The 24,521-nt window shown below is 39.8% G+C and overlaps 1 protein-coding gene across 1 annotated transcript in view; it reads right to left on the bottom strand.

The window, feature by feature from the left end:
* The window catches only part of PITPNC1 (phosphatidylinositol transfer protein cytoplasmic 1), a 169,186-nt gene that overhangs the window by 34,027 nt on the left and 110,638 nt on the right, over positions 1-24,521 (bottom strand). The window contains exon 5 of the mRNA XM_034412637.3: positions 9,247-9,318. Within this exon, the coding sequence (XP_034268528.1) occupies positions 9,247-9,318 (72 nt within the window). The remainder of the gene's footprint in view (positions 1-9,246; positions 9,319-24,521) is intronic.

Consider the following 24,521-nt stretch of genomic DNA (forward strand, 5'->3'; position numbering starts at 1 on the left):
TGTTACTACCAGTTTTGTGGCTGTGGCTTGGTGGGGTGGTAATGTGTCTGGGTGGGAATGGCCAATTTTTTTTTTTTTACTTTTAAAACCATTTTTTCTACAACCTCTTTGGTGAAGAGGTTTTAAAAAAATGCTTTCAAAAGGCTATGATGATCAGGGAACTCAGCTTGGATCGTCAGAGGCATTTAAAAGAAAAAAAGGTTTTTTTTCTTTTAAAAGCCTTTGAAGATTTATTTTATTTTATTTATTTTTATTTGATTTATATGCCGCCCTTCTCCGGAGACTCAGGGCGGCTTACAATGCGTTAAGCAATAGCCTTCATACTTTTGTATATTTATACAAAGTCAGCTTATTGCCCCCACAAACTGGGTCCTCATTTAACCTACTTTAGAAAGGATGGAAGGCTGAGTCAACCTTGAGCCTGGTAAGATTCGAACCTGCAGAAATTGCAGGCAGCTGTGTTAATTACAGGGTGCATTAAACCACTGTACTACCAAGGCTCCCAGCTGAGCCGCGCGATCATCAGAGGCTTTTTTTTTTACTTTTAAAAGCATTTTTTCGGCCGAAGAGGTTGTAGAAAAAATGCTTTTAAAAGTAAAAAAAAAAAGCCTCTGATGATTGTGTGGCTCAGCTGGGCATGGGGGGTGGGGGGGCAGGGATTTTTGCTAACAGTTCTCCGAACCACCTGCCTCCATCTCTACTGGATCGGGTGATCCGGTCCGAACCGGGAGCATTTCACCCCTGCTGAAGACCCTAACCAATTTGCATTAAGTAAAACATTAAAACTTTGAATTAGAAAAATACACGTCAACAATATTTAAGGGATTAGGTGAAAGGAAGGTTTCTGTGTCAGAAATCTGACACAGAAGGGTATGAGATGTGACAACGAGCCAACGCTGGAAAGAATACTGTGGCTTTATGCCAGACGGAGGTTTTGCAGACCTGAATTTGCACTTCAATGTCAGAGGGGAAAATGTTTGAATGTCAAAGAGTTTATTGTGTGTTTTGTTGATCCAGAGAAAACATGATAAAATGGATTGGTCCGCGTCATGGAAAGCTTTGCATACATGTGGACTTCAAAGTTGCTTTCTTGTATGCTCTAAGAATGGCATATGATGGAAATAAAACATTAGTAAGAAGCAGTGCTTAGCAAATGGTCCAACGCTGAGCAGGGAGTATCAAAGATGTGGAATGTCTGCAGGATCCTATGTGGGTAGGTCACCGGGATCAGAGGTTTAAGTCTTCTGGGCTTTCGGACTCGTACTGGAGCCCATCGTCTACAGAGAAGTTCCATGAGGAGGGGCATCCGAAAGCTTGGAAGACTAAATCTCTAGTCCTGGTGACCAACCCAAATTGGATCCTGCAACAATATCCTGGGACACGTATATTTGCCTTCATTCATATGGAATGTCTCTTTGGTTGTTAAATGCATTTATGGACATGAATGTAATAATACATGTGGGGATGTTAGTGGTATTGGTGTGCTTTGGTATGCAGAGAGTGCCATGTTGTTGGCTGAATACCAAAGGATTTAAGAGCACATGTTAGACTGTGTAATGCTACAAGGATTATGGATCTGAACATTAATGTATCACAAAGTCAAAGTAACTGTTTTTGATAGGAAAAAAATTGGAAGGAACAAGAGCAAGTCAATGGGAAAAACATCCCTAAAACAAATAGATGACTGTGTCTACCTGGTTAGAATATTTATTGAAGATGGAAAAATAGCATGTGCCATTTATATTTGGATAACGTCATGTTGATCAACACAGATTTCGGGAAATACCTTTATTATTAGCACACTAATTTTACATTAACTTAAATCTTGCTTCAATCAATAAATAATCTTAATGTAATTAAAAATATAATGAATTGTGGGTTTAGCTTAAATGCTATCATTAATTTAATTAATTCAAAGTCACTTAATAGCCACTTGTGAAATCTCTGTTATGAAATGGTTGAATCGCTCTAAAAATTCATTTACAAGACTGGCTGACATAACTTCTTACAATTATTTTTATTTTATCTGTACACTAGTAACATTTTTATCTACTGTGTCATATTTGATCATATTAATAAACTTGATTATGGCCATGCAAATTATGGCAACACAGAAAGTCCTCTTGTCTTGGACAAGGACATTTTACACGAAACTCATCTTCCAAGAGATGTTATAAAAACTCCATCCAATTTTCCAATATTTCTGTTTTTATCAGTTCTTAGTACATATTTGTCAACTCAGAAAAATCTGATTCAACTAATTAGCTCTTTCATAAATTTTAAGTCCTGTGTAGAAGTTCCTTTCAATCAAGAAAATTCCTATTAGTTTTATTAGTTGTTTATACATTCACTCACAGATGAATTGAGGAATTAGTAAAAAATGAAAGTATTTCATTTTAGAAGTGAAGGAAATAGTGGTTTTTCTTGGCCACAATATAGCTAAATGAAAAATCCTGTATTGTTTATTATATTATATCATTGTTTATTAATAGCTTCTTCAGATTTATTAAGAATGAATTGATATTAGATTAGATGCTATGGGTCCCATTTATTAAATTTATTAAAGAGGGCCGTCTAATGGGACCCAGGAAGAGAACTTTTCAGTCATGGCATTCACTTTTTATAACATCATCCATGTGGAGATTAGATTGATCCTGACCTTATCAGCACTGAAGACATGGCTGTGTCATCAGGCACGGGGATCAAATTGTGGGGCAGAGCCCATGAGAAGGTATGTTGATGTGTGTTTATGGTTTTATCATGGCTGACAAATATGTATATATTTTTGTGGAAAAATACATTGGAATTTAACCATTGTGTTTAAAAGGTGAGATGAGCAGCCACATAAATTGAGATGGATGGATGGATGGACGGACGGACAGATGAAAAATCATGTTGGAAGAAAGCAATAGAAAATCATTTATAATTGTTCAAAATATAGAAAAAGACTGCATGTCCTTGCAGTCACCGGGATTCAGCATTGGTTCAAAGGGGACTTTAATATGGAAAAAGATACATTTGAACGATGCGAACTTCCTGTACTAATGACTTGTTAAAGTCATTATGTGTCAGCACTGAATTATCATAGATATACTACATTCCATATAACTAAAAATGAAATAGAATAAGAACAGCATCACACCCAATTTGATAAATAAGAAACAAATAACCATGACAAATTGAGTTTACAAGCAATTCCAACATAGGAACAAATAGTTTTTCTACTTAATCATATGCTAATATTATCTAACAAATTACAAAATAATTTTTGGCCAATTAAGTATCTCCCTTAGGAGTAACATAATAACTTGTATTCTATATATTATAGATCTAAACTCTTTGAAGCAGAAACGTTATATATAATTTTCTAAAAGTACACTTTATAAGACGGTGCATTTTTGCTTTTAGCAATTCTAAGTATTTACTAGCAGGTCCAAACAAACTCAGTTGTTATCAAGTAAAAGTATGTAGAATAGGTTATAAATCTTGAAGAATTACCAGTTGTTTGCTTGCAGCTTTATGTTAGAACTATTCTTAACCTGCTAAACTGCATGCACTTCTAGACTCTGACAAAGCCTTGCAATTGAATAACTCACCCCTTAATCTGGAGCAGAGGCAAGAAAAGCAATCATGTTTACACATTTTATCAGACTAGAATTAAGGCTATGGGAAGTGATATGCCTTGATATTGTCTTGTATTAGCGTATATACTGTGTACATTCATATATTGAGAGTAGCTTAGTGAGCAGAATACAAGTAATAACATTTCCCCCTTTCTGGTAACCTCTGCCCACGAAATAAGAACTTGGAAAGATATGGCTAGAGGTCAATAAACTTCAGTGTGCAATTCTATCTCTGTGGACCAGCGTTAACCCAGGCCTAGAGCATCGTATTCAACTTAATATAGAAACTCCTGTCATCAACACTGTGTCAGCATTTCCAAGGCAAAGACCTAGCATGCTGCAAATTAATCAAATTTCATTTTAGAGTTAAATAGAGAAAGATGCTGATCTACCTAAAGGAAATGTTTCCTTCCAAGAGGAGGAGGAGGAAGACAAACAGGAAAGTCAAATGCTACCAACACGCTGAGGATGCCACAGGAAAATGTTTCTTATAAAGGTCTAAGCCCAATTGGGGGTGGTGGTGCTAGAGTGCTTTAGTTTTATAGGAAGATGGACATAGCAGGTATGGTTGAAACCTGGCAGAATAAACAAAACCAGTGGGAAAATGTTCTCTTTAGAAACTAATTCTATCTGAAGAATAGGGAATACCTCCTTGAACATCTAAATAAATATGTGATGACATGTATAAAGCAAGCAGAAGCAGGAAGTAAGCAAAGGATACAGCTTAATAGATCATAACAAGAAACATTTACTACTATAAAGCTGGTTTAAGTATTCTCTGATTTTCGTCAAATGCTATTGCTGTTCTTTGTCTACATCAAGAGATGTGTGTGTGTATCCTTTTTTTAAAAAAAATTCCATATATCTCCCTGATATATATTGATATGTGTTATATATTGATTTTTAAAGAGTCAACATTTTGATAACTAAGAAACAGAAGTCTGTTCCACTCCAGGTTTAAGTTGTTTTTTTTTTAGTTTTTATTATATTTGTATACCGCCCTTCTCCCGAAGGACTCAGGGCGGTGAACAGCCATGATAAAACAACAAACAAGACAAAATTTAAAAAACATATTAAAACAATTCAATCTTTGTGTCGAGTGTCAGTTTTTCTGCTTGACCCATTTTGTTTTAGTGAAACTAGATCGCTTTCGACAATGGCCTGGGTGCTGGCATCGTCCTCAAAGGACACAATGTAATATGGACTATTATTGACCTGTTTTCCAAACAGGCGCATTTTGTCCCCTGTAAAGGACCACCGTCCGCAGGGTGTCCAGCGAAACTGTTTGTCCAACACGTATATCGACTTCATGGCACACCCAAACGTATAATCTCAGACAGAGGTCCCCAATTTACCGCCCGGTTCTGGAGACGTTTCCTAGGACAATTAGGAACAGAACAGGGACTGAGCTCTGCGTTCCACCCAAATACCAACGGAGCCGCTGAAAGAGCCAATGCCATGGTAGAAAGGTGTCTACGTTCTTATGTGTCATACCAACAAACAGACTGGTACGAACTCTTACCTTTCGCAGAATCAGCATATAATAACACCGTGCACAGCAGTACTGGTTATACACCCTTCCTAGTAGTTTCTGGAAAAGAGTTCCCGGCCATCCCCGATCTAGATGTACAAATGACTAGTTCCCATAGTCCAAAAGAATGGACAGAGAAGGTTAAACAGAGTTGGCCACACATCAAAAATGCATTAGAAAAAGCTTCTGAAGCGTACAAAACCCAAGTAAACAAACGGAGACGAGATAACCTACCCTTCAAAATAGGAGAGAAGGTGTATTTGTCCACAAAATATATCAATTTGCGTATGCCCAGTAAAAAATTAGGCCCAAAGTATATAGGTCCCTTTCCCATCACCAAAATAATAAATCCCGTAACGGTATCTTTACAACTACCCCCCTTACTGAAAAGAATACATCCAGTATTTCACAGTAGTCTCCTAAAACCAGCAGCCAAAATAAGAGAGACAGGAACACGTCCAGGGCCTGTGACAGGAAGTTCATACGAAATTAAAAAGATCCTCGATTCTAAAATATATCATGGGAAGCTTAGGTATTTAGTACATTGGAAGGGATACCCTATATCAGAAGCAACATGGGTGAAAACGAAGGATATAGATGCTCCACGATTACTAAAACAATTCCATGAAACATATCCAAACAAACCAGGTGGACACTTTCCCACTTAATGAGAATAACCAAATGTTTTTATGTCCCTACAGGAAGAGACCTGGTAGGGGGGGGGCGCATGTCGAGTGTCAGTCATTCCCTCGACACATGATCCCAGGGACTGTGACAAGCCAGAAGAACAGAGACACGGTAAAGGGGGGTGTTGCAGCGTTTAGCAGGGCACGGTGATATCAGGTGGTGGACGGTATAGGGAATCTGGGGCAGGGTCAATAAAACAATGTCAAAGGAAACAAACGCCCTTCAATACGAGGGACAGCGCGATCCGGAAGTAACTGAAGGATTAAATAGCGCGGTCACTTTAAATGCACAATTGAGCAAGGGAGGGGCGCTTGGGGGCGTTCTATAAAGCCAGATAAGCGGAGGAATCGGGCGTCTCCGACTTTGTTTTTCATCAGAAAACTTCAGCGCTTTACTGTATGACCACCGTGTAAGCTACGATTAAACCGGATAGCTCCACCTTTGAGTGTGTGCGTGTGGTGTTTGTTCGGCGGAGCACAGGTGGTTCCAGAGGAGGCTGACACTTTGGCCAAAATTAAAACTTCCAATTAAAACCATTTTAAACCATTTTAAAAACCCAATTTAAAATCATTTATCCCGTCAGACCAGCTTGCTGAAATAATAGGGTCTTCAGAGCACGACGGAAGGTGCGGAGGTCGGGGATCAATTCATTCCATAGGGCAGGAGCCCCCACAGAGAAGGCTCTCCCCCTGGGGGTCACCAGTCGACATTATTTGGCCGACGGCACCCTGAGGAGGCCCTCTCTGTGGGAGCGTGTCAGTCGGTGGGAGGAAAACGGTGGCAGAATGCGGTCCTGTAAGTAACCAGGTCCTAAGCCATGGAGCGCTTTAAAGGTGGTAACCAACACCTTGAAGCGCAACCAGAAGACCACTGGGAGCCAGTGCAGCTTGCGCAAGAGGGGTGTTACATGGGAGCAGCGAGTCGTCCCCATTATCACTCGCGCGGCCGCATTCTGGACCAGTTGGAGCCTCCGGGTGCTCCTCAAGGGGAGCCCCATGTAGAGAGCATTACAATAGTCCAGACGGGAAATGATGAGGGCATGAGTGACTGTGCAAGGCGTCCTGATCCAGAAAGGGACGCAACTGGGAAAGGGACGAACCTGATAAAAAGCCCCCCTGGCCACGGCCGTCATATGATCGTCTAAAGACAGCCGTGAATCCAGAAGGACGCCCAAGTTGTGAGCCCTCTCTGAGGGGGGTTGAAACAAATACATTCCCTTTAAAGACAGAAACAGCTTTAACTAATTATTTTTAAAAGAGATCGTTTTAAGAATATTCTTTAGTTTGATGGATGAGAAAGACATACTTCTGAGTTTTTCTGGCAGCATGTACATACATTGTAGTACAATATCTACATAGTATACCATATAAATCAAGAAAATTAAGAGCACTTCTTCTGATGCCTTGAATATTAATGTTTAGAATCCACAAAAAGTTTTGTGACAATAAATGTTATTTTATAAGAAACTAAATAAATCTATGCATTTTAAATGTGCCATAAATCTTTTGTTCTTGTTTGGGTAATGAATTCATATATTTACTCTCACATGCATAAATAAACTTTAGACCATGGCAGATCTCTGATCTGTTAATCTAAGTTAATATTTATTTTTCATTCTCTATTACCATAGCATATCACAAAACAGCCTTAAAAATGTCTCCATGTTAAAATTAGCATGGTACTCTTGATTAATCATCTGGAGCTTTAATTAATTCACTGATTAATGTTTGCTATCTTATTTGCTTTATAATATATAACAGGAAGCACAATTAATGAATTATTTCTTGACAGAAAGTTATTGGAGAAATAACAGAAAGTATGAGAAAAATTTTACAAAGTTTGCAAACTCATGATTTCATTAAATTGCTCCTGTTTACATGAGAATTAAATGACTGCTGTGGTAAGAGAGTGGGAGACAGTAATTCGTATCCTAACAAATTACGAGAGTCTAAAGCTACCTTATCTCTGTCTATTCTACCCCCTAGAGTAGAGTTATTGCAGGTTTCAGGTATAAACATAGACATGTCCTCTTTCTTGCAACAGTTGTCTTTAGCTATATTGATGTTAAAGGAGTATTTCCCCCTTAAACTGAGAACATTTATATGTAGCCTCAAGATTAATGAAATCTGTTATGGTTCACCCTTATTACCCCAGAAGCAAAATCAGGTGACCAGCAGTGGGTGTGATCAGAGGGGTGATAATTGGTCATCTGCCACCATTCTGCTCTTGCTCTTTAAAAAACTGGAGATCCTTTGAGTTTGCCCAAGGCATTATGACTGTTTAATCAACAATACGTTGATTAAACGTTGATAAAAGGCCTGTAGCCCTCACCAGTTTAGTGCAAAGTTTAAGTAATGTAAGTATATTTTATTTCTTCCCACCTGGATTCTACTTGCATGCCATCCAATGCAGTGGTGGGTTGCCCCCAGTTCGCACCGGTTCTATAGAACTGGTAGTAAAGGCTCTGCCCACCGACCCCGACGTCATCAAAACGCTTCTGCGCATGAGGCCCCGCTGCGAACCGGTAGTAAAGGTAAGTAGAACCCATCCCTGAACTGTAAGGAAACACCCATGCAGAGATCCAAAAATCTTAAAAACTATAATTCCACTCAAGTATTTTGCTCACGATCAACTCTTTTATAGCACCTGAAACCCCGAAATATGCTTCTTTGCCTACCATTTGGCAATTTTGACTAGGTTCTGTCCTCCTTTGGCTGATGGCATTTGGGAGTAGGAGAAAAATTCCTGACAGGAATAATACCTGACAGGTATTATTCAATAGGAACAATAAGAAGTCCAACCTATGACCTACAAAAACAGCCTATGAATACAATTACCAAGGATTGGGGGGGGGGGGGTAGAATATACCAGTATTAGTTACCCACATATCATACCTGGACTAACATACTGGCAGTTTGATACATACAGTTTTGCTATTTTAAAAAATGAAAGTAATTATCCCCAGAAAGTGTTACCTTCATAAAAAGTATAAACTATCTATGAAACAGGGACATTCAAGCTTAAAAGGTTTTTAATGTAAACTTTGGATAGTTCTTATTTAAATTACATATAAGTTGTATCCTAACATGGTGCTGCCATGCACAATCTCCCCTTGTGTAAAGATACTGACAGAGCCAAAGGAAAGAGTTAAATGAGGTATCAGTTTAGAATCATTAGATAGCCACAAAAAAACCCTCTTGAACACAGTTGAGCCTTATCTAGTCCAGGTGGAAGCTGTTAGTCTGACAATATTTCTGTGCATAGGCTTTAGCAATAAACCAATAATTTAGAACCTTCACATGTTGACCTGTTTTTTTGTGCCTAACACCTTGACTCCTTCCGGGCTACCTGCGCCACTATTTAAATGTACTTTACATTCAATTATTGAAAGGAGAGAATACTTACATTATCATTGCTTCCTTTGTTGTCCTCATATTTGGTCTCTATGTGAATGGAGAACTTGGGCAAAAATGAGCACTGTAAAGAAAACATATAACATATAATGCAACAATTATATCCATTAACAGTTTCATGATGTCCTTTCTCCATTACAGTATCCTGGCTATCATTTCTATCTGCCTCATATTTGGGAGAATTAGCCTGACGTTTATAAGTGCAAAATCTCTATAAGGACAGAGGAGGGGAAAATACTTCACAAGTTCAACAGTCTCAACATTCTCCATGAATATTTCAGCTCAATTTTGCTGGCAAGTTACACTTTCCTCAGAACTGAAGCATTTGTTTTATGTGAAGATAGTTACGCTGCACTTGCAAAGGGTAAGTAATAAAAGCAAACCAATTTCTAGAGAAAACAAACTTTGAGAGGAAAAGCAGAAGAGCAGATGTAATAGGCATACAGTATGAACTGAAGGAAGCTTAATCTTTTTGCCACCCATCATATTTCAATTGCCCAATTATCCAAATTATTTTTCCTGCCATAGAATTGTATACTTGGAGATGCTTTTCATTGATGTAACAACTTCCAGATTTATGGCAAATAAATCTGGATGGAATGAATGAATAGAAGGAAATCATCATCATTATGATTATCATCATCATCATCATCATCATCCCTGTAAGACAGGGCTCTCCAAACTTGGCATCTTCAAGACTTGTGGACTTCAACTCCCAGAATTCCCCAACATGACTGGCTGATGAATTCTGGGAATTGAAGTTCATAAGTCATAAAGGGGCCATAGTTTCCCACTCCTGCTGTAAGATGTCAATCTACTACCCTGTTTCCCCCAAAATAAGACATCCCCTGATAATAAGCCCAATCAGACTTTTGAGTGCATGGCAATAAGGCCAAGCACTTATTTCAGGGTTCAAAAAAATATAAGACAGGGTCTTATTTTCAGGGAAACACTATATCTACATGTCCCTCTGCATAAAGAAGCCCCACAACTGGACTTTAAATGACATGTCTTTGTGACATTGCCATTGTCTCATCTGAAGTCCACAGAGGAAGAAACATAAAAAGGAGTCTTTCCTCCACCAGACAGAATTTTGGTCATGGCCACAATCTAGGACACAACTGACACGTGCTTGAGGCTGCAATCCACACATCTCCTATGGAAAAGACTTCTCTAGTTACTGGGCACTGGACTCCATAGCAATGTTGGCTTGAGCTGCAGAAATGACCAGCCATCACCTTCCATACTGGAATCTATTCATGTGAGTTCCAAATAGCACTTTTCTTAGCATTTGTCAGATCATATACACAAGTAGTCCTCGACTTACAACCATTCATTTAGTAACCATTCAAAATTACAACAGCACTGAAAAAAAGTGACTTATGGCCATTTTTCATACTTATGACCACTGCCAGCATCCCCATGGTCGTGTGATCAAAATTCAGGAACATGGCAACTGGCATGTAATTATGACAGTTGCATTGTCCTGCGGTCATGTGATCACCATTGGCAACCCTCCCAGCCAGCTTTTGACAAGCAAAGTCAATGGGGAAAGCCAGATTTGCTTAATGACCACATGATTCACAACTGCAGTGATCCGCTTAACAACTATGGCAAAAAGGTCATAAAATGAGGCAAAATTCATTTAACCACTGTCTTACTTAGCCATGGAAATTTTGGGCTCAATTCGTAAATCAAGGCCTACCTGAAGTCTCTTTATAATCATGGGTCCTGAAATCTCTTCAGATGTGCTAGATGTGTTTTTTGAACAAGGGTTTAAAGATTGTTCAAGTCTTGGGCTGCACAGGAGTTTGACTGATACCAGAAAACAGATCTGGGTTCTGTTTGTTCTGTACCCAGTGAGGGTATTCTGCAGCTTTGGCTGGCAAAGGGTTTGACATGACAGTGGTTTTTACTGAGGCAGCCATTGCCACTCACAGCAAACCTCAGAATAAGTAGGTACATTCAATTGCATGGACATATTCCGGTTAATGTAAATAATTGTATTATTCCACCCATATATGTCTGTGGAGAACAATTTACCAGAATAACCACAAAGCTGTCTGTTGAAAGAGCCTGCTCTTGGAGGCCAGGGCCTAGTTTTTTCATCTCTTGGGCACCTACAAAAACATTTGGGGTTGCTATGGTGCAGAGGAGAGATGCTGGGTGAAGTGATAGGGAGTGACCCAGGTGCTTTTCTTAAGCCTCCCTTCATTCTTCTCACCTGTTAGCTGGACTATTTTTGGGCAAGTGTTTAATGCTCCCTCCAAAGAGCCTATGCTAAGACTGTTAGAATTAGCTAAGATTGCAATGCAAGTAATTTTACCTTTACCTTACAATGCAAGTATTTTGGGATTCATCCTATGCATCCATTGTACTTTAGCAAAGGTAGTAAATGATTGCAACACACAGAATGGTATCTTAGTGGCAACATATTAATTCATATAAGAAATCAGAAACAAATGCAGAAAATTAATGTTGCAAGCATATTGAAATTTAAAACATGATTCCTTCTTCTTTCACTTCCCATGGGCATACACTTCTCAACTACTAACCTGGCATTTTTGTTAGCACACATGGCATATAAAAAAAATATACAGAGCACATTCTCCAATTTCCTATTTAACATTTCTAGAAGTGGCCAGGTGCTGCTCTACAGATAAATAATAATCAAAATAATATTTAAGAGATTTAGAAAGCCCACAATACTTTGCCACAATCTGAAGCAGGCAACAGAGAGAATCTCATTCTCTTTCCAATCTGTTTGAATGTGCAAAGCCCAAAATGTGTGGTTTTGCCATTGCGGAACAGAAAGCAGCTCTTTGGTTTGGAAACCTATTTTTTTCTTGATGGAATTGAAAACTTGCTGACTCATAGCTTGGCATCATTTGTTTTTATTCCTAGAAGAAAAACAATGCATTTTTCTCTGATGAATTTTATACTGATATGATCCACCCATTTTTGTAAATCATTCCTGTCTTCTAAAGTATTAACTAGTAGTAATCTTTATTACTGAATTACCCTGATAAAATACTATTAGTTTGCCTTCATTTTGCCTTTGGGGAAAATATTAGTGATATTTATTTAAAAATGTATACCTCTGCAATCTGCATAAAATTGCAGCTAAGTTGTCCCAAAAGTGCTTTTCAAAAGACAACTGGGCTTTCTTTCTTTTTTTCCTTGAAAACATTTAGCTTCTCAGCAGAACTGAATCTCCATAGACATTGCAGACAAGTTCTCAAAGCCCTCTCTCAGATTTCTAATAGCAATGGGGAAATGCATACTGACTCTATGGCCATGATTACAAAGGGCTGTGCTTGTTTCCACCTATTATGTGGAACTGTTTATCTTCACATATTTTAATATACAACCGGTAGAGAATAGCTTTCAGCATACCACAGTGGAGAAGGAGCAGATTAAACTCTGACTTAATTAATTGCTTTGTGAGTATTCCCTACTAGACAGAGGAAGAAGAGAAAACAGCCATGGAAAACACATAGTGATAGTCAAGTTTTAAATTCACTACAGATGCCTTCTATTAAAAAAGGGGGGGAAAAAGAATTAAGGCTATTTTTAGGATGATGATTGATTAACGTTGCCATGGCAATAAGAAGCAACAGCACGAACATGGTATAATTTGCGCAAGCTAGGGACAAGTGCCAAAGAATTAAAGATACCAAACAGAAAACACATGACATCTTTTTATCAGTCAGTGGTGACTGCTATAATTATAACCTTTCCATACCAACCACACTTGAAATTATAATGAGATTACAATATTCTGAAATAGAAATATTGAAAAAGAAGACAGCTAACATTTCTCCACTCTTTCACTTGAGGAACCTGTTTTGTATGGTAATATCTGATGGGATGTTTACAGAACAGCTGAACTGATTCTTAAGTCATTCCTCATTATTCTGCTCTTTAGAAGCATTAATTCTGAATCACTGGAAATTATTTTGAGTCTATCAAATAATAGGAGTAAAAACGTATTTATTTGTCATATTTACATGACTGCCCATCTCAAGGTAACACATGGAATATTCATATACTAATTATGTCCTTCAACTGTATTATCTGCATTACTATCAGGGACTAGTGATATCTCTTTAAAAAACCTTAATATTTCAACAAGGGATGTTGTCTTCCCATACCCTATCTCTTATCTCTTATCAAATCCTTAAGCCTCCTTGTTCAGTCTTGACCAGGAAAAGCCCATTAAGGGTTACCAGAGATAACATATCTATTTTAATCTTGATGAAAAAAACCAACTTTATATTCCTTCACGTTACTTTTAATAATATTTATTTTTCATCCCGTCAAATAATGTTCTAGAACAGGGGTGTCAAACTCACGGCCCACGAGTTGGATGCGTCATGTGCTGGCCACCCCCATCCCCAGTTTAGCAGAGGAGGGAAAAGTCACCCTACATCACGTGATGACAATGTGACGTGAGTTTGCCACCCGTTCTAGAACTTGATCTCTTTTCATTTTTTCCTTGTTATTTCTTACAAAATTTTAACTTTCTAGACACAAGGACGGATTCTTCCCCCTATGCCATCACTCTGCTAAACAACTAATTCCAACAACACCATCAAACTACGCAGTAGGGCTGCACTACTATTATTCTTCTCATCTGTCCTATTACCTATTTCCTTATCTTTTTATGACTATAACTTTGTTGCTTGTATCTTACGATTCATATTAATTGTTTTATCCTAGTATGATTTATGTTGATTGCTTATTTAGTATCCTATGATTATCACTAAGTGGTGTATATTATGATTTCTGATGAACATATCTTTTGATGATTATGATCCTGAATTATCACTTGTTGCTTGCATGTACACTGAGAGCTTATGCACCGGAAACAAATTCCTTGTATGTCCAATCACACTTGGCCAATAAAGAATTTTATGCTATTCTATGCTATGCTATGCTACGCTATGCTTCCATTATATGAAAGTTATCCAGGTTACTTTTGTTTTGTTTTTTTCATCCTCTTTCATAACAACTTTCAGACTACCTTGTTTAAAATTAACAATCTAAGTTAGTACAAACATTCTTAAAATTAACTTCTGGGTCAATTGTTCAAAAATATCCCTTAATACATCCAATGTTAAGATATTTTGCTCCATTCTGTATTATTAAGTCAAATTTAAGAAGTCTTCTCTCTTTTTTTTTTTATTGAAAAAGTTTTCAAATACAAATTTTCCCCATTTTTCTCCCCCCTCCTCCCTAACCCCCCCTTACCACCCATCCCCCCCTGTGACTTCTTCACAACAAAAACCTAATTCATAACAGATTATATAATATTTTACCATCCCCTTACTCCCTCCTCTAAATACTGACCCTTACTTGCTAATAATATTATTATTATTACTTCCCCCTTTTACCATACATTTCAAAATAACATACTACTATAACATTGTGTAATAACTTCTAATTTAGCATAATAATATTATAACTCCCAATTTAGCAATAATCTGCCCTTTTTCTCCTCCCCCATACTTATATCTGTATATTAATACAACATTTCAAAACAACCTTCCACTTTAAAACTATATAATAAATCCTACTTTAACATTTGATCTTTTGTGTATATTAATATAACATTTCAAAGCAGCCTTCCCCATAAATCCTAATTTAACATTTATTCAACTCTATCCATTTCCTCCACTCCCATAAATATATCACTTAAACATCCCTTTTCTTAAACTAAACAATCAGTAAACTAACCTATCTCCACCCACTTTCCTACAAAATTGCCATGCACAACAATTCTTAATATCTTTAATCTACTGCCCGCCCTACTAAAAAAAATATTCCGTTATATAGAAAAAATCAATGACTTTAAATTTATAATCCATATAATGTCTTCTTTGATGTCTTTCCACTGGATTGTTGAGTCCATCATCCATATTAGGGTAACATAGCATCCTGGTTGCAACAGATTGTTCAAAATCCTCAGTTATCATCTGCCCCCATCAGTAATAAATATCCTCATATATATATAAAAAGGAAAACGAGCGAGGAGCCTTGGTAGTACAGGGGTTTAAGGCACCCTGTTATTAAGCTGATTAAGACCAGCTGCCTGCAATTCTGCAGGGTTCGAATCTCGCCAAAGGCTCAAGGTTGACTCAGCCTTCCATCCTTTCTAAGGTAGGTGAAATGAGGACCCAGTTGTGGGGGCAATAAGCTGACTTTGTATAAATATACAAAAGGATGAAGGCTATTGCTGAGCACATTGTAAGCCGCCCTGAGTCTTCGGAGAAGGGCGGCATATAAATCAAATTAAAAAAAAAAAAAAAAACAACCACCCGAGTGACATTATAATTATATTCCATATAATATCTGTAATTGTGGCTTTCTTCAGGATTATTAATTCCCGTCATCATAATGGGTGACAACCAGATCTTCTGCATGCCCCAGCGTAGCTCTTTTGTCTTATAGCTCAACATAAATATAATACATTTATCAATTAAAAAAGAAATCCGAAATAGATAATTCCAATCCAACAATTTAAGGCTCTTTTCACATCCCAAAATTACGGCATTGCAGAGGTCTGTCACTCTCCTCAGGATAATGTTAACCAATACTTCGCTTCAACTATCTTTTCATATATTCATTCATTTTTTTAAAATAACTGGCTTCACTGTTGCTTAATTTAGAAATTTTTATTTTTGTGAGACCTATTTCTTTTTTTCTTTTCCTTTTGTGGGTTTGATCTCCATCCTAATTTCCTTTCTACAAGTTGTATATCAACTAATCGGTTTTCATTCTGCTTTATGACTTGATCTTGTTGGTTTTGCTTTTGTGACTCATATTTCTTTTCTATCAATTGTGTATTAGCTAATTGATTTCCATGCTTGTCTGTGACTTGATGAATCATCACGTTAGAATCCGATGCCACTTCTCTCTTATTTGTAGATAATCCAGCTGAGGTGTCTAAAGAATCCAAAGGCAATTTGTCTACGGAGGCCTCTATAATTCGATATTTTCCCTTTATTTCCAACTCCTTCTGCTTATCCTGTGTTGTGCATAAAGATGTTGAGTTCATTTTCAAATTTTTTTGATAAAATTCTTCCGCTTTTTCAACAGTATTTAATTGGTATCTTTCTCCTTGATATCTCAATATTATACCAACTGGAGCATCCCACCTGAATAGAATATTTCTTTTTTTAAGCTCAGTCACCAGAAAACCAAATTTCTTTCTTTCCAATAACATCTTGGGCGGGAGCTCTTTATATATCCAAATCTTTCTTCCAAACAATTGCAAATTAGAGTTGAAAGAGTTTTGCACAATATTATTTCTTATTTCTTTATCTGTAAAATAAATCACCACATCTCTAGGCAATTGCCTTTGCTTTGCAGTCCAGGAATTTATTCTATAAACTCTATCAATCCTACAAAATACTTCCTCAGGTTGAACCTTTAAGATCCCAGCCAGAATTTCGGAAGACATTTTCCTTAAATCATCTCTGTTATTTTACTGCAATACTCTCAGTCGAATCGCATATTCAGTAAAATTATATTGCATCATTAAAACTTCTCTTTCAATCCGTTGTTGTATGTTTTCTGCATTACAAGTCTTTTGATCAGCCTCCATTTTAGGTTTTTCTTCTGAGCTATTGTCTTGAGTGTTTGTCAAATCATTTTCAATTTTTTGTATTCTATTGTCCAAATTGTCCTCAATTTCTTCCATTTTAGACTCTAATAAATTAATATTTGCATCCAACTTGATCATAAATTCTGTAAAACCATTAGCCATTTCAGACTTAGTTTGGAAACCTAAACTTCAGGCCATAAATCTCTATATTTTAGACCAAATCTTACTTCAGAGACACAATATTTCACAAATATTTCACATTTCAAGTGTGAAAGTTCTGAAACACTGTGATTTTGAACCCAGCCAGACTATAATAAAAAGTGCAAGCATTTTGTCTGACATTCCAAGGCAACTTCCTCCCACTATTGCATTGTTTTGCTTAAATATTCATAATATAGCATTCATAAAATACTTTTGAATTATATATCCAAAACTTTCAATGTAGTATTATGGGTCAATCAAGGTGGTGAGGAACAGCAAAAATATTACTCTTCAAGTTTAGAAGAAAGTGTTAGCCTAGATTTACAGATCCTGGATTAAGAGAGAATTTGCTTTCTGTGTATGAATTGGTTCTCACTATCAATATAGTGGAAAGATTGATCAATATTGTTTTGTCTGGTTAGGAGTTAAACAAATGTTTTAGATTATGATGAAATATTTTCTACATGTAATTTACAATATGTGTGTGTGTGTGTGTGTGTGTGTGTGTGTGTGTTTTCTTTTCTCACTCTTTTTATGTTTTCTTTTTCTTCTTTAACTTTTTTTGTAATTAATCTGCTAAAATAAAGCAAGGTCATGCACACACTTGAAAGTGTGGACCTTGCGGGACCGCCTACTACCACCAATAGCCTCCCACCGGCCGGTACGCTCTCATAGAGAGGGGCTCCTCCGGGTGCCGTTGGCCAAACAATGTCGACTGGCAGCCCCCAGGGGGAGAGCCTTCTCTGTGGGGGCACCTATTATCTGGAGCAAGCTCCCCCCAGAGATACGGAGGATCCCGGATCTTCGCACCTTCCGCCGCGCTCTAAAGACGTTTTTATTTCACCAGGCGGGCCTGGCCTAACTTTCTCCCTCTTTTTAAACAATTTTAATATTTTAATATTTTTAATATTTTTAATCCTCAAAGTTTAAATTTGTTTTAAATTGATTGGGGTTTTAATCTGTCTGGGCCAAACTATTTAATTCAATTTTATTTCTGCTTTTTAAATTTTGTATGTATGTATTTTATTGTTGGCTGTTCACTGCCCTGAGTCCTTCGGGAGTAGGGCGGTATACAAATCAAATAAAAGTAAAATAAAGTAAAGTAAAAAGTAAATCAGGAAGCCTGTAATTGTGGAGTCTGTCTGACATGAACAAAGACTGCTTATTTACAAGAAATAAGCATGTGTAAAGCTTGTAACAATTCTAGGTAGTTAGAAAACTGATAAAAGTAACAAAGAGTTAGCCAACCTCCAGACCTCAGCTAAAAGTTAGGAATAGAGTTGGCCTGCAGCAAATAAAATGTGTATTAAATAACTCCTGGGGCATTCATTAGCCAAGGTTTAGGAATAGGGACAGCTAAGAGACCAATAGAACAAATTGTAGAATTATTACTAAAATGTTTATTAGATGATATTTCTTATTATCCCGCCTTGTCCTGCCTTCTTCTTTCGTGAAAATGTATAAAGCTTTCTTAATCCTTTGTTCTTGGTTCCTGGCATTTTGGTCAGGAGCCCTTTTCCTTGGAATACTCCAATAAAAAGCAATAAAAAAACCTGCACCTCGTGTCTGGGGTCCTTCATTGTCCGCGGCACCAAGCTCAGACCCGAATTGGGGACAACAGTGGTAATGCTCTTATTATTTTCATTATTTCTGGCAGTAAAGAATATGTACACAAATCATTAAAATGCTGATGTTTTAGCATTTTAACTCGCCCATTGCGACATAAAAATGGTTTATTATTATACTATTTCTAAGAAAAGTAATGGGATAACTGAGGGTTTTTTTAAACACAGGAGCAGGAAATGAGTAAGCCTTACCCCTCAGGACAGCAAATAAATGCACATGATTTCCTAAGAGGAGGGGGTGGGGGGAGAAACAGAGAAGCTGTGTGGTCTGTCCTTGTATATATCTCTGTTTTCTCACAACTCTTTAAAAAGTAATAAACATATTTCAGACTTAGTTTGGAAACCTAAACTTCAGGCCATAAATCTCTATATTTTAGACCAAATCTTACTTCAGAGACACAATATTTCACAAATATTTCACATTTCAAGTGTGAAAGTTCTGAAACACTGTGATTTTGAACCCAGCCAGACTATAATAAAAAGTGCAAGCATTTTGTCTGACATTCCAAGGCAGCTTATCAATTTTCTCTCCAATTACTTTATGCACCAATCTAAATGCAAGAAACCATCAATAATATTAGCTAGTAAGTGTAATCAATGCAGGTTTACAGTTCAACTGAAATTGTCAAATTACAGTTCTAAAGTAGCTGATTAAATTCTTTCATTACCACAATAATTATTCATGGTGATTGAAAGCTACATATTGTGCATATGATATATTCTAACTTTCAAGCGTCCTTGAGTAATGGTTAATATAAATGCGAAAGATACAGTAACAGATCAGTCTCCCTCAATATGAAATTGAAACATCTAAACAGGCAGCATGATTCAACCTCCCACTTCTTTCAGAATAATAGGAAGAACAAATATATTAAACAGAAAAAGATCAAAACCAAATAAGAGTTAGAAAAAGTTGCTGAGGCAAAAGGAGACATAATTTGCATATTTTTTTGGTATTTTCAGTTAATAGCTTTGGTTGTATAACATATTATTAGTTGGATCGAGATAGGTTGAGAGTCTGACTCAGAGTAAGGTAAGTTCATATGTTTGTAGGACTTCCGGACATTTTTTATTTTATTTTTCAAAAGATATTTCTCTTCCCATTTCCTTGTTATAGAAGTCCACGATTAATGACCTTTTGTTTATCAACCATTCTAAGTTATGACAGTGCTGAACAAATGACTTATGGCCAGTCCCCACACTTATAACCATTGCAGCATCCTCATGTTACACGACCAAAATTTGGGAGTTTGGCAACCAGCATGTATTTATGATGGTTGCAACATTTCCATTTGTGACTTTCCCAGCCGACTTCCAATAAGCAAAGTCAATGGGGGAAGCTGGATTTGCTTAACATCTGGGGGAGTCATTTAATGACCCCAGTGGTTCTTCTTAACAATTCTGGCAAAAAGGTCATAACATTGGGCATGGCTCATTTAATAACCGCCTTGCTTAGTTCAGAATAGAACAAAAGTTCTGATTCCAATTGTAAGTCGAGGACTACCTGTATATATTTTGAAAGAATACAAGAAATAGGTAGTACAAATAAGAAAATGAGCTACAGATTGAGAAATATTATCTAACCATTGAGAAATGGGTAGATAAACAACAAATGTTAAGTATCATCAAGCTAATATATTTTAATACATCATTAGACACTTATAGAAGTATATTTTATATCCATTTTTCTAGTCAAAATCCATAAGCCCATTAGCTTTTAAGCTAAAAAAATGCTTGGTTCATATTGTTCACATCACTGAAAGAAAACTATACTAATGAATAATGCATTCCACCAATAATATAAATTATATATCAAATTAGAATATGGATTCTAAACCCAAATTTTGGATATGGCAAATTCCACATATAAAATTGCAGTTCCAGAATGGTTTCCAATTAGCATTAAATTATGCACCAGACATATGTTTAAATACTAATTTTAGTTTTTGTTATTTAACAGTAAACAGAAAACTTTGTTATCAACCGCCGCTTAGCTACAAGCAGCAAATAATTCTGCTGAATGCTTAGGCTATTAACTGTATCTGATCTCATGATAAGATATTCCAGACCACAATTTTCCTCTGTAAGCCTTTGTGATACATTTGAAATTGGGTATGTAATGTTATATAGTGGATGCTCTTAAACAGATTGTCTCAGCTGATCTTAGTGATGGTTCAGGAGAACAACTGTTAAGATTAAGGCAGCCTTCAAGGTGCCTTTGGAATACTTGGTCTGGGATAACTTGTTCAATGTGTGTTTGATGTCTTACTTTTTATTAGCTTCTATGTTCTCAACTAATAGCCTAGTTTAAGCAACCTTTAAAGTAACTACTTCACTGATTATTCAGTTCCATATTTGTACATGTGCTTGCCCCCCAGCTTTATACAGACACCCTAAACAAAAGCAGGAATAAAATAGATTTTGTGGATCCACATGAGAAATGTTCTTAAGAGCAGAGGGCAGATTTACAAAAGAGTCAGAATTTCTGATAGGTAGCTCTGGTCAAAAGTCTTGCAGCAGCCATCTTCACCGGCATACCAAACATTCCTCAACAGCAGACCCAATTAAAAAGCCTTAATGTGATACACTATAATACAATAACTACAGTAGATCCAACTTTACTAAAAACAGACACAATCTGTATTCTAGCTGAGATGAATGAAAACAATGAGGCTGCAGCTGAAAATCCAGGACTACACATCAGCATTATAGTTGGTTTTTCAAGAAAGTAGGTTCTACATTGGTAGCCATTTGGTCCATGCAGCATTTTCCATTCAAACTGCAGTTATGTTCACTAGGCATGAGAAAATGAATGCAGTAGAATTTCTGCTTTTTACATAACACAAGCATGGATATAGCTGTCTTAGTTACAGCTCCTGCACATGAATCCACTTTTCTACTACAATGCATTTGCTCAGGAGTAGCTATATTTCAGAGGACCACTGTTAGATCAGGCGCAGGAAATGAAGACGTGACCAGCTCGATACATTTAGTAACTTTATTAGCTACAAAGTAACAAGACAAGACAAGACTGCTGGCGCGCTGCCGGAGCTCTCCTTATATTCGCTCCCAGCAGACGCACCGCCCCTTGACAGGGATTCAAATTTCCCGCCCGATGGCTAGCAGCCAATCAGGGCGGATGTCCTTATAAGGACATAACACTCCTCCCCCCTTAGTCTGGGAACTGTCAAACTTTGTCAACAAAAGTCACATAATCGCGCAGGTACGTAGGACGCCTCGGCACCCTAGCTGACCTGCGCAGTCTCACTTCTTCTCCGTCTCCGGCCTGGATGGACGGGGCTCTTGCGTCTCCTGGTTCCCTCCCCGGAACCGGGCTTGGTTTGGCTGTTGAGTGTGCGGGGTCACACTCAGCGCCTCCGGCCGGACCGCAGACCTTGGATGGCTGGTTCTGGTGGTCTTCCTCCTGGCCTGTGGATCTATTGCCTCGTCTCGGTTGCTCGGTTCCGACCCGGGAAGAGCGTCTGAGTCTCGGTAAGTCTGTCGCTTGCTCCTCCCTGGTCTCCCGGGCGCTGCGGTTCGGTTGCGGTCCGGCTTGCTGTCGTCTGGGTGGTGGTTCCACTCGGTGCCCCCGGGTCCGGTCCGCCATCTGCGGGTGGTGCTGGCTTGCGTTGTGCTGTTCGACCTCGCAGGGGTGGCGTCGGTCCCCTTGGTTGGGCTGGCGTTGGTCTACCCCGTCTGGTTGGCGGTGGTCGACCTGGTCGGGATGTTGTTGAGGGACTACCTCTGCGGAGAGGCGGAGGTCTCCCCTGCCGGGGTGGTGCAGGTCTCCCTGGCTGGGTTGTTGTCGGCTTTCCCTCCCCCCTAGTCCCTGGTCTACTGCTGGTTGGTGCCTGGGGTCATCTGGGTCGGGTTGTTGTTTCCTGGCTGTCTTCTGAGATGGGCGGGGGTCCCCCTCGCCGGGGAGTCGTGTGCCACCCTCACCCATGGGTAGTGGGGTGCCCGTCTTGGCTGGGTCCCGGTCTACTCGCCTGGAACTGCGGTCTCCCTGGCCGGGCTGGCGTAGGCTGCCATCACGGGTGGGGTGCGATGCTCCTCCTCTGGGCAGGTCCCGGTCTACTTGTGGGCTGGGTTGGTGGTCCCTGGCCCTGTTGTGCCGGGTGCCCACCTGGCTGGGTTGGTGTTGCCATCCCCCGTGCGGCTGGCCCCGGTCTACCTCGCTGGACTGCCGACGTGACAGTACCTGGTAGTGTGCTGGGCTGACCTCGTCGGGATGGCGTTGCTCTGCCTCGCAGGGGTGTGGTAGGCCTACCTCGCCGGGGTGTTGGAGGCCTACCTCGTCTGGGTGTTGTAGGCGCCATTGAAATTCAGCGCGAAAACTGAATCTCCCTTGCTGAAGGCGCGAAGCGGGCGGCTGGCAGTTGCGGTCACTTCTGGGCTGTATTGGGGGTGCAGCCGGTCCAAGGGTGACCTCAACCTTCTGCCCATCAGTAGTTCGGCCGGGCTCTTGTGGGTGGTGGCATGCGGCGTGATGTGCTGGGTGAGGAGGAAGTTGTCTATCCATTCCTGCCAGTCTCCCGGGCCCATCTTGGTGAGTGCTTCTTTGGTGAGTCTCACCATGCGTTCCGCTTGTCCGTTTCTGGCCGGCCTGTACGGGGTGGACAGGGCGGGGCGGATGCCCAGTCCTGCCAGGAAGGACTCCATGCCCAGGGATGTGAGCTGGGGGCCGTTGTCGGAGACCAGCACGTCCGGTAGTCCATGTGTGGCGAAAAGACGGCGCAGGGCTCGAATCGTCGCTTCTGTTGTGGTAGATGCCATGGGTACCACCTCGAGCCACTTGGAGAAGGCATCTACCACAATGAGGAGGTGTCGCCCTTGCATCGGACCCGTGAAGTCGATGTGTATCCTCGACCAGGGGTTGCTGGGGGTCTCCCACTTTGCGACTTCGGATTGCGGCGGCGCTGGGCGAACTTCTTGGCATGGGTCACATCTGGAGACCCATTGTTCAATGTCTCTGTCCAGGGAGGGCCACCAGACGTAACTCCGTGCCAGGGCCTTCATGCGGACGATGCCCGGATGCCCTTTGTGCAGAGTCTCTAGCGTCCGCCGTTGCAGGGTGCTTGGAATCAGCACCCTGTCTCCCCATAGCAGACAGCCCTTTATGGTGGACAGCTCCTTCTGCTTCCTGGCCAACGGGCTGAACCTCTCTTCCGTCTTTTCCGATGGCCACCCTCTGAGGATCCAGGACTTCACTTGGCGGAGTGTGGGGTCCTTTTGGGTGTGGACGGCCACGTCTGCGGATGAGACTGGACAGCTGGCGTCGTCATCTATGTGGAATAGGTGGAGCATGGGGGCTGGGTCTTCGACCGGATTCTTCGATGGGCATCTGCTGAGTGCATCGACGTTTCCTATGGCTGTGCCTGGCTGGTGCACGAGCCTATAGGAGTAGCCGGCTAGGAAGATGGCCCATCTCATCATCCGCGGGGACATGAAGGCCGGGGTGGGTTGGTCGCCTGCGAGGAGTCCCAGGAGTGGCTTGTGATCGGTGATTATGGTGAAGCGTCTTCCGTAGAGGTATTCATGGAAGCGCTTCACTCCTGCCACGATGGCCAGGGCTTCTTTGTCCAGCTGACTGTAGTTCCGTTCTGCGCTGGACATGGTCTTCAAGAAGTAAGCGATCGGGGCTTCCGTGCCGTTGGGCAGTTCGTGGCTGAGAACTGCCCCCACCCCATAAGGCGACGCATCGCAGGTCAGCTTGATGGGGAGCGTCTCGCTGTATTGGATGAGGACGCTCTTGGACGTCAATAGTCCTTTTATGGCCCGGAATGCTGCTTCCTCTTCCTGGCCCCACTTCCAGGAAGCCGATTTCCCCAG

Source organism: Pantherophis guttatus, chromosome 2 (genome assembly GCF_059756535.1).
Source record: "Pantherophis guttatus breed Tessera chromosome 2, ASM5975653v1, whole genome shotgun sequence".
NCBI lineage: Eukaryota > Metazoa > Chordata > Lepidosauria > Squamata > Colubridae > Pantherophis > Pantherophis guttatus.